Below are 12,241 nucleotides of genomic sequence, written 5' to 3' on the forward strand. Positions count from 1 at the left end.
AACGTTTGTGAGTTCGGCTATGGACACTGGATTGTCAAAGGAGATATCAGGTATCTTTATTATATGATTTTATAGCAGCGATAGTAGCTTGTGATTTCGTGAACTCATAGTCTGTTAATGTACTTCGATGATGGCATTTCAGGTCTCTATAATAGCACTCTGAATTGAGCATAAGTATAGTCAACCAATTTGAATCATAGGCCACTGTAGAACCTTTGCACAATAAACGTTAAGGCTGCTTTCAAAAAAAACGTCAAAAGAATGTAAAATTGATAGTTTTAGTCGGTGAAATACTACACTTTCCGTTATCCAATAGATTTATTTAATTCAAGTTCCAGTTAGAGCACCTTATTATCTTGATTTTTATAAGACTGGATTTTTGAAAACTAACTCACTAAATTAATTATGAATTTTTCTCTAATGCACGTTTAGAAAAACGCACGTATAGAGCTGAATCAGTCGATCTTATTTGTAAAATTTGGACAATTTTGAATATTAAAACGGGTAAATTTATAATTCGTATATCCTGTACCACAATCATTTCAGACTAGATTTTTATTTTAAGTTTTTGAAAAAGAGTAAACTAGCCTAAGGCGAATTCAATTTTTTCAGAAATTACCTAAAATTAAGTGACAATTTCTTTGAAAATCTACATCACATCGAAGTAAGTTTTGTACTAAATTAATCTGCAACGTTTACTTAAATTGCTGTTATGCCTTAGTGATTATAAATTGCTATTATTGATTTTTGCCAATTTTTTGAAAACGAGCCTTCACCGGTACAATTATTACCACTTTTGGACATTTTCTCATATTTTGTTAGACTAAGTAGAAAAAGTCCTATAATGTGATATATATTTATAAACTACTCGCAAAGCCCTTTAATTTGATACCACACACGGTATGATCGAGCGCTCGGTTGCGATTTCACTATTTTTAACACGAAAGCCCTCTTAACGTGACTTCTTATGGTAAATAGAACACTGTTTAAATGAGACAGGGTTCTAGAGTGGCCTAGGATTCAAATTGGTTGACTGTACCTACCTAGGTATGATATCGTTATCGATATGTTAATTACCTTATTAGCAATTATATATTTGCACCACTCGTTTCCTCACGTGGGTATCGTAATAAAGAGTACTATCGACCAGTATAGCCACTCCCGCTCCCCGCTGAAAGTGCCGCCCACCCCCTCTCGGTTACGTCACAGTTACCGCCTGTCCAAAACGCTAACAGTCGACCTGTCATATCTCACTCATACAAGCATGGTTCGCGTTTACCCACAGAACTAAATCAAGATAGAAGGAAAATGCTCGGCGATTAACAGCGAAACCGAGCGTGTAACGTTTTGTGTCGAGCCTATGACGTCACGAGTGTACTTTAGTGATGGGAACGTTGTCGCCGCGTAACCCATTCGATCGATTGTGGAGGTTGCGTGCGGGATGCCCGCCGAAGTTAAAAATATCGGATGTTCATCTTCGTTGTGAAATGAAGTAAGTATATACCTGAGACAAACAATTCACTAGTAGGTATATAATTTGCCTAAGGCCAGGAACAAAGATTTTAGTAGGTAGGTATTAATACTAGTTAATATTTCGTAATATTTTTAAGAAAATCGACCATGTACTCACTTCATTATCCTCATGTTATTTGTTACAACTTGTAGTAATATATAAATATAATTATGGTTAATTAATTAACACATTTTTAGATTTATTTTTATTCATAATAAATGTAGAGCGTATTATGTTTGTATTTGTTTTTCTGCCGACCACAAATTCAACGTTAATACCGTAACTGTAACCTATTTTAAAGTTAAATTTACTTTTCACTCGTACTTTATATGTATAGTTTCATAACAATATAAAAACATAATTATAATTTCCACTGCTTCGCAAAATCGATTTAAATCGAATAAAGAAATCGCAGCATACATGACGATATAGTTCCGTGGTGCACCACTATTCTTAAGTTCGGCGTGAGTTCGACGGACAAAATAACAAATCTACCTTCACTTTGTCTCGACAGTTTGAATAGCCTATTTTTATATCGCTTGTTTTAAACGCACGCCAAGTCGGACTCGTCAAATTAAAGCCGCAATGGAAAACTAGTTTGACGGCCGTACGTCAGCTAATGTTTTGATGATAAAAATAGGAAAATCGTGTTTTTTATTTAATAAAAAATATTTTAGGACAAATGGTACTTACCGATGATAGGAAACACTTTGTTTAACACCCTTGCTTTTATTGGTGGTGTTTGAACAGTTAATTATCGAATACCGACCCATTTTGTATTTTTCACTGTATGTCACTCGCGGGCAGCGGTCGGGAGCAGACTGACTTGCGCGGCGAACAATGTTGCTCGCTATTTAACTTTTCCGCACGCGAAGTAGATACACTTTTTCCTTCTATCTTGATTTAGTTCTGTGCGTTTACCCTACTCATAGTGTTGTGTTCCTGCCGGTGAGTAAGGCTGCCGGAGCTCAACGAGGGTGCGGTGTGCTGATGACGGGAGGACTTATGGAACTAACTTGTTCCGTCTATTGTCCGTCGTCCGTCGGCAACCCGAACCCTCCTTAGAACTTGTACACTCCTTTTTGCTGTGTACTTAACACAGCAAAAGGGAGTGTACAAGTTTCTAATGGGGTGGCAACGCGCATGTGACACTATTTGAGTTGCATGCGTCCATAGGTTACGGTGACCGCTTTACATCAGGCGGGCCGTATGCTTGTTTGCCACCGACGTAGTATAAAAAAAAAACGAGCTAAGACTGTATGCTTCTTTCATATATTTCGTCAGTATCCGGGGTGTGATACTGGAGAAGTCGATTGTGTTTTTGACGCAAAATCTATAATATATGTTTATAATTAAACATTAGACTATTAACATTGAGTAGTTGATGGCTTATAAATTATAACATAACCACGAAATTAAAATTTTGAAAAAACCCCCGACCGCGACATAGTAGACCGATTTTCATGAAACATGGCTAAGAACACTCCCGACTAAATCAGCTTTCAGACAAAAAAACGAAATCTAAATCGGTTCATCCGTTCGGGAGCTACGATGCCACAGACAGACACACACACAGACAGACAAACAGACAGACAGACAGATAGATACGTCAAACTTATAACACCCCGTCGTTTTTGCGTCGGGGGTTAAAAACACGTGTATATTCTCTATAAAAGCCATTGAAAGAGGTGATTACTTGCCTCATTTTCGAAAATTCGACACATTTCACTGATTTAAACTTTCACGATTATTACACATCATTATTTTTAAAATCGGGACTTAATCGCGTATAACTACATATTAAACTGACCTCCAACGTTTCAAGGACGGCGTTGTCCCCGTGGTCTCGGAGAAGACTGGCTTGAAATGACATCAACACCTTCTGACAGCCGCGCGAGTTTTTCGAACTACCCGCACTTGGTTTTGATTATCAACTTGAACTGTTTGCGCACTAGGGATGTTACTCTGTCGACATACAGAAGGTGTTGATGTCATTTCAAGCCAGTCTTCTCCGAGACCACGGGGACAACGCCGTCCTTGAAACGTTGGAGGTCAGTTTAATATGTAGTTATACGCGATTAAGTCCCGATTTTAAAAATAATGGTTCGACACATTTTAAGTGAAAATTCAGCAAATCCAACATCGGACCAACATTAAGGCCAAATACATTTCGAAACAGTCTGTTACAGGTAACGAAATAAGGGCAATGAGTTTAGTGGCTAGCGCCGCTGCAAGCACGGGAAAATGCAACTGCATACGAGATAGGGATGCAATACGGATACGGTAATCCGGTCGGATCTGGCACTTTCAATGAGCTATATTGATGTTAAATTAAAATTTTGAAAAACCCCCGACTGCGACATAGTAGACCGATTTTATGAAACATGGCTAACAAGAACACTCCCGACTAACTCAGCTTTCAGACGAAAACAAATTAAATCTAAATCGGTTCATCCGTTCGGGAGCTACGATGCCACAGACAGACACACACACACACGTCTGTGTCTCTGTCTATCTAGACAGACAGACAGAGACACAGACAGACGGACAGACGGACGGACGGACCTGTCATTCACCTTATTATATCTCAACAGCACAAAGACCTGTAGCTTTGCGTGTGAGAAAAATTCAAAAATATTTCATATCACAAAACCGGGTCTGGTTTGGACGGATCCGGCCAAGCCTGGTCGGATTGAGAATCGCCAGTTTGCAATCCCTAATACGAGATTTAAGTTGACAAATTAAATTAAATTAAATCCCATATCACAAAACCGGGTCTGGTTCAACGTATCCGACCAAGCCAGGTCGGATTTAAAATCGCCAGTTTGAAAACCCTAATACGAGATTTAAGCTGACTAATTAAATGTATTAACGGTATGTCACCCACGTTTTTAGTCGGAATTAGTTTCACATGTTACCTTATTTACCTAATGGGTACCTGGTGCCATTTTCTGATTTAAAACACATTTCCCATGAAATTTATTTCAACTGGCTCACCGGAGTTTACACTGAGAAAAAATACAACCAGTATGAAAACTGGTTCGTTCAACAAGTTTTTTGGTTAAAATAGCGCCTACGTGCTCTTTGGTTCAAACAACAAGCTACTTGTCATTTGAATCGGCAATATATTTGAATCAACAAGTCGATTTTATAAAAACAACCTGACACATGTATATTGTTTTAACACGTTCACTGCGAAACAGGTCATACTGACCCTGTTCTGGACTTCCCCCTGGTGCGGCGACAGAAATGCGCAACTTTACCCTAGTGCGAAGCCCATATCATTGTGATATTTTATTATTTTTATATAGTCAAGTATACGTTTATATTTGTCATTTTACACTCTATTTGACAGCATATAAATTAATAAACAGGTCACATATGTCCTGTTCGCACCAGTCTTAAACTTTTGTTATTGAGTGCGGAACAGGGCCTATAATGACCTGTTACGCACGACCTTGTATAGCACTGGAGCAAAGTGCAAAATGCATTAGTGTTGTTACCATATTACCAATCCACACGTTATTTTGTGGTGAAGAAATGTGTTTTGATTGTTTTAAATGAAATTCGTTAACTAAAATATAACGCTTTTATACGCAAAACGCTTACAATTTTGCTAAATATTATTACGTAAAAATATATTGTAAGAAGTTTAAATTGCTTGATGCAAAATATTTACTAAATCTTTTTTTAAATAATGTTAAGAGCAAAGTTAAAAGTTTTGGTTGTATATAAAAATCTGGTTACATTAAAGGTAAAGAAAGTAAGAATTGGATCGATATATTAGTTCGTTTATTTTCCTCATCACTACTAAATCATCGACATTTTTACCTGTGCCCGTTCTGGCTGTGCGGTACAAGTCAATTTTTACCTGTTAATTAATTCGACTATAAAATCTAAACGAACAGTCATCAACTTCGGCGAAGACAGTATTGTGTAGATTAGTTATTAGACTAAACATTGTTTCAATAAAATTGAATAAATGTGTATCTGGTAAAGGTATTTTAGGTAAAATATGAAACCCTCCTTACAAGCTGTAATTGACTTGTACCGCACAGAGAGAAAGCTCAATACGGGACTCTCATGGGTTGTAACGCACTGAGAGCGAGTTCACAAAATCCGGCTCCGCAGTGAACGTGTTAAATATACGTTTGGCTGATTCAAACGGATTAACCGCAACAAGTCGAACTTGTTAAATTCACAATGAAAATTTCTCTCAGTGTAAAATTATGTTGATGAGTAGGATTAAGAAGATACAAGAGTGGTTAATTCTCCATACAAACGCTCTCGACTATTTCCTCCCTGGTTTTTGAAGATAGAGCAAAAAAATGTTCAACACAGATTATTATTATTTTTATCTGTGTGTCGGACCATTTAGATTTTTTTATATTCTTATTTTTAACGACGATAGAGCCCATCAAAAAATTTCCAAAAACGGCTTTATTGATTATGGCTCAAAAACGGTATGGGATTCAAAATTGGTAACAATTAGCCAAAATCAATATTATATATTTTATTTTATAGATTTACCAGGTTTGAAATTAAGGGACACATTATAATAGCTGTACCTTGAATTAGTTATTGTTCCAAATTAAACAGTGCAAAACTGAAGCCTTTGTCTTGGGAGGTTAATAGTTAACTTTTTAGGCAGGTATAGTTTAACTTACCATACTATGAGGTAAAGGTTGATCACAGTACAGCCGCAGAGGGTCACTTTCCGACTGAGGCAGCGGTTGCTTACAGTAGTCGCTGCATTTCTTATCTGTGGAAATAGAGAACATTTTAAGGCTGAACTTTTAACACTGACCTCCGACACAAACAAAATATCCAAAACAATATCGCAAGTTGAAAAACCGAATAAAGCCTGGCCAGAAATAAATGACTATTAGACATAATATAGTGATCGGGATATAGACGGTGATTACTTTTTAGTTTTTTAACCCCCGACGCAAAAACGACGGGGTGTTATAAGTTTGACGTGTCTGTCTGTCTGTCTGTCCGTCTGTCTGTCTGTCTGTCTGTATGTCTGTCTGTCTGTCTGTCTGTTTGTCTGTCTGTCGGTGTGTGTGTTTGTCTGTGGCATCGTAGCTCCCGAACGGATGAACCAATTTCGATTTAGTTTTTTTTTGTTTGAAAGCTGAGTTAGTCGGGAGTGTTCTTAGACATGTTCCATGAAAATCGGTCCACTATGTCGCGGTCAGGGGTTTTTTCAAAATTTTAATTTTGTGTTTATTTATTTTATCTTTGTCGAGCTACCGATATTTCGACGCAGTTGCATGCAACATGATCACGGAAAACTGACGAAGGCGGGTGGATGTCAAAGTTGCGTAGACAGCGCGCGATCTACCCTCCTTCGCGCATGTCGGCTGCGTTCACTGTCAGCGTTACCACTGGTCGCGTTCACACTCAATGGTCTGTCCAAACACACTACACTCACAGTGTACCTACGTTTGTTCAATTCCGACTTCACCGGTTTTTTAGGGTTCCGTAGTCAACTAGGAACCCTTATAGTTTCGCCATGTCTGCCTGTCCGTCCGTCCGTCCGTCCGTCCGTCCGCGGATAATCTCAGTAACCGTTAGCACTAGAAAGCTGAAATTTGGTACCAATATGTATATCAATCACGCCAACAAAGTGCAAAAATAAAAAATGAAAAAAAATATCAGCCCCCACTTTACATGTAGAGGGGGTACCCTACTCTACATGTAAAGTGGGGGCTGATATTTTTTTTCATTCCAACCCCAACGTGTGATATATTGTTGGATAGGTATTTAAAAATGAATAAGGGTTTACTAAGATCGTTTTTTGATAATATTAATATTTTCGGAAATAATCGCTCCTAAATGAAAAAAAAGTGCGTCCCCCCCTCTAACTTTTGAACCATATGTTTAAAGAATATGAAAAAAATCACAAAAGTAGGACTTTATAAAGACTTTCTAGAAAAATTATTTTGAACTTGATAGGTTCAGTAGTTTTTGACAAAAATACGGAAAACTACGGAACCCTACACTGAGCGTGGCCCGACACGCTCTTGGCCGGTTTTTTTTTACACAAACAAATCACTGGATTCCATACATTTGATAGTTTGAAGCCATCTTCACGATTGAAATTTTTATATTTGTGAATCTCCATGCCTTCTCTTACCAATCTCGGTATGTAGTGGCGTTCCGTCGAAATTACCTTAGGATTATATTGACTATTGTCAGGAGGGCGCTGTTATTCTGATGTATGGGGTCACAGTTCACTTCAGTATGAAGAAAATAGTTCTAATAAAATTCCGCAACATGGCGTTCAGTCATATATTTCTGGTCAGGCTTTACCGTGATTGTTGTGTCGTGCGGACGGTCCGCGTGACAAAAGCCACGCTCTCAAAATGCTCATGTGTGGCGGAGGATTAAAACCAGCTTGTCACTCACGGGTCAAACACGATTCGTTCTAATTATTTTCTTTTTCCGACCCAGTCGAGACTGGCAGCCCAGTTTTACATTAAAATTGTTTTTTTTTTTTAATAAATAGGTACTCATTTAAATACTCGCTGCAATATTATTTACGATTGAAATTTTTATATTTGTGAATCTCCATGCCTTCTCTTACCAATCTCGGTATGTAGTGGCGTTCCGTCGAAATTACCTTAGGATTATATTGACTATTGTCAGGAGGGCGCTGTTATTCTGATGTATGGGGTCACAGTTCACTTCAGTATGAAGAAAATAGTTCTAATAAAATTCCGCAACATGGCGTTCAGTCATATATTTCTGGTCAGGCTTTACCGTGATTGTTGTGTCGTGCGGACGGTCCGCGTGACAAAAGCCACGCTCTCAAAATGCTCATGTGTGGCGGAGGATTAAAACCAGCTTGTCACTCACGGGTCAAACACGATTCGTTCTAATTATTTTCTTTTTCCGACCCAGTCGAGACTGGCAGCCCAGTTTTACATTAAAATTGTTTTTTTTTTTTAATAAATAGGTACTCATTTAAATACTCGCTGCAATATTATTACCCCCGATATTTTTAAATTATCGAAATTATTCTTGAATATGGTGACTTCACTTTGCTCATACTATCGATGTAATTAATCTCAGCAGTTCTCGAAAAGTTTGTACAAAAATTAAGGAAAAAGTTAAATTTGTTTTTATTATTCCTATATTGTTTACCAAGATTTTTTTGATGAATTGAGATTTTAGTAAGTTTTAGTTCGTCATTAAGGTTCTCTAGTATCTATATTTTCTTAATTATAACAATTATCCTGTATATGTCTTACGAAAGTCGACTTATATTACTAAATGTTGGTGACAAAATAGGATCAATTAAAATTTGCTGACGTGGCTATGTATGTAAAAAGTTGACGGGAACTGCTCATCTAAGGTTTTCTATTTTCTAGCTAAAGTAGGTAAATATTTTTTTCTGTTTAATAGCAACTCCGCTTTGCATTACTACGCAGTTTCCTTCATACGCGGATCCAGGGGGACCCTGGAGCCTAGGTTGGCCATACAAATAGACCACGTGACCCCCCCCTGAGGCCTGGGCCTTTACCACGTGACCCCCCCCTGGGCACGAAGCTGGATCCGCGCTTGGTTTCCTTTTTCCCCGAGGTCCTTTTCTCTCCTGTCTTATAAATAGAACCGAATCATTAGAAAATTCCCTATTTTCCTCACCATTTGATAAAATGTATTTCATTATGAAATAAAACTATGAAAACGGATTGGTTGTCTATTGTTTGCCCGACAGTCATTTAACATAATATTCATTTGCCCGAATCTAACTTGCCTGAATTTCATTTGCCCGAATGATTTGTTTACCATAAAAATCATATGACATACTCGTTGTTTATCCGAATATTACCTTCCATAATCATACAATGCCATACTATTTGTTAGCCATATTATTAAGTGCAATAATATGGTTTCATAGAATATTCAAACGCCATAAGCAATTATTGCCATATTAATTGTTGCCCATATTATTACCTAACCTAACCTACTTTCTGATAGCAGTTTCATTCTCCAGGGGGTCACAGTTCTAACCTAACCTACTTTCTGATAGCAGTTTCATTTTCCAGGGGGTCGCAGTTCTAACCTAACCTAACCTACTGTCTGATAGTATTTTCATTTTCCGGGGGTCACAGTTCTAACCTAACCTAACCTACTTTTCCAGCAGTTTCATTCTCCAGGGGGTCACAGTTCTAACCTAACCTACTTTCTGATAGCAGTTTCATTTTCCAGGGGGTCGCAGTTCTAACCTAACCTAACCTACTGTCTGATAGTATTTTCATTTTCCGGGGGTCACAGTTCTAACCTAACCTAACCTACTTTTCAAGCAGTTTCCTTTTCCAGAGGTTCACAGTTCTAACCTAACCTAACCTACTTTCTGATAGCAGTTTCATTTTCCAGGGGTCACAGTTCTAACCTAACCTAACCTACTTTCTGATAGCAGTTTCATTCTCTAGTCCTTCTAGTACCTATTATAGTAGTTTTCGATTCTGCCAAAGCACATTATGGAAATTGACTTTTCTGGACGCTAATTTGTATGACAAATGATGGTATGGAATGTGGTAATTACGGATTTCGATGATTCTGACAAATGACATTATGGAAACTGACTTTATGGGAAACAAAGTTTCTGGCACTAGATTAATATAGTAAACAATGATTATGGCATAAGATGTTATGAGAAACAATATTATGATTGTTGAATAGGATGGCAAATAAAATTATGGCAAATGAAATTCTGGCAAATGGGGGTATCCCAAACGGATTATATCGCGTATCCATACTAATATTATAAATGGGAAAGTGTGTGTGTCTGTTTGTTTGTCCGTTTTTCAAGCAAAACGGAGCGACGATGGAGGGATGGAAAGTGACATAGGCTACATTTTGTCTCTTTTTAACGCGAGCGAAGCAGCGGGCAAAAGCTAGTAAGGTATAAATATTATTTATGGTCATGGCTCATTAATATTTCTTGTATGTGGGTAGCTTTTGCACATTGTAATTTTTCCTCAGTCACCCGTTGACCACGAATGCTGTAAAGTGTTCGAAACGTCGGGATGAATTTTAAATTCATTATACGCGATATAATCCGTTTCCATAGTTTTATTTCATGAGTAACTATCGCGGTAACCGTAGACGATATTAGGGTAAACTCGCCTCATTCGGAGACATGCCTAAGACCTGATTTAGACGGCGTGCGAACTCGCATGCGATTTTAGTTACATTGCGGCCTGTTGAGGGTACATACAATTTTGGACAGCTATCAAATACCGCAATGTAATAAAACTCGTATGCGAGTTCTCGTACCGTCTAAATGGGCCCTTATTCGGCGAAACAAGCTTTGAAGCACTATTCCGAAAATTTTTGGTTGTTTCACCGAATTAGGCGTGTCACCGAATGAGGCGAGTTTACCCTATAATATCCCTGTTGCTAATCAAATCGATACTTTCTTGCCTCCTTTTATTACATCAAACATTCAGCGCATAGAGGCGCGTCAATCATTTTAATTTGACACGAAACAAGAATAGCGACTGCAAAAATAGGACAAAATCTCGCCATATTGGATTCCACGGGTACAGTCAGCAATCAAGCTCTCTCCTTTATCCAGGCAATAAAGTTCTGTATTATTTTTGGCACTTTGGCTGTCATAGCTTTGTTGCTGACTGTACTCTGTTCGTGAAGATTTCTAAGCGGATATGTTTCGGCCAACCAGAGTATAATTAATTTGATCCCTGATTTGAAACCCCGACGCAAAACTATACGTCACGTCACGACACGTCTGTCTGTCTGTCTGTCTGTCTGTCTGTCTGTGTGTGTGTCTGTCTGTGGCATCATAGCTCCCGAACGGATGAACCGATTTCGATTGAGTTTTTTGTTTGAAAGCCGAGTAAGTCGGCAGTGTTCTCAGCCATGTTTCATGAAAATCGGTCCACTATAATATCTCTTTCGTAGCTATCTATCTCTATTGCTCTTGCGCATTGGCGCGACAGAGCCAGACTATATTTTCTGCGACCCTTCGGTGGCGTTTCGCAACGCAGAAATGCCCCCTGAAATAAAACCTGTTTTTATTGATTTTACGTTGACTTGAAAGGAAGGTTTGTAAGGTAAAATACCTACAAGATTCTCTAAGAAACCAGTGTAAGTATTCAATCTTACTTCCGACATCCGATATTGGATCGGATAATGTGAAAACGGCCTGATTCTTAAGGGTCTCTCACACTAATAAATTCATTTATTATGTATGAAAATGATGATTTTTTTTACGAATTTAACTAAAAGTGATATACAATACAGGGTGGTTCCTGATAATGAACCTAGCTACGTGTCGAATTTAACGGAAAACAAAAAAAAAACACGGTCACAAAAAAAGACATACGTCTTTGCTTTAACGTTTACTGTTACAGGTTTCTAAATTGGCCTATGATTCAAAATTATTTTCAAACACACCTATCATCATCCTTCTTGCGTTATTCCTGCATTTCCCACGGCTCATGGGAGCCTGAGGTCCGCTTTGACAACTAATCCCAAGATTTGGCGTAGGCACTAGTTTTACGAAAGCGACTGCCATCTGACCTTCCAACCCGAAGGGTAACTAGACCTTATTGGAATGAGTCCGGTTTCCTCACGATGTTTTCCTTCACCGAAAAGCGACTGGCAAATATCAAATGACATTTCGCACATAAGTCCCGAAAAACTCATTGGTGCGAGCCGGGGTTCGAACCCGCGACCTCCAGAACGAAAGTC

At 38.3% G+C, this 12,241-nt stretch overlaps 1 protein-coding gene across 1 annotated transcript in view; it reads right to left on the reverse strand.

The window, feature by feature from the left end:
- Positions 1-12,241, reverse strand: part of LOC125232674 (neural cell adhesion molecule 2-like) — a 347,116-nt gene that overhangs the window by 19,598 nt on the left and 315,277 nt on the right. Inside the window, exon 16 of the mRNA XM_048138427.1 lies at positions 6,181-6,275. Within this exon, the coding sequence (XP_047994384.1) occupies positions 6,181-6,275 (95 nt within the window). The remainder of the gene's footprint in view (positions 1-6,180; positions 6,276-12,241) is intronic.

Source organism: Leguminivora glycinivorella, chromosome 13 (genome assembly GCF_023078275.1).
Source record: "Leguminivora glycinivorella isolate SPB_JAAS2020 chromosome 13, LegGlyc_1.1, whole genome shotgun sequence".
NCBI classification, from domain to species: domain Eukaryota; kingdom Metazoa; phylum Arthropoda; class Insecta; order Lepidoptera; family Tortricidae; genus Leguminivora; species Leguminivora glycinivorella.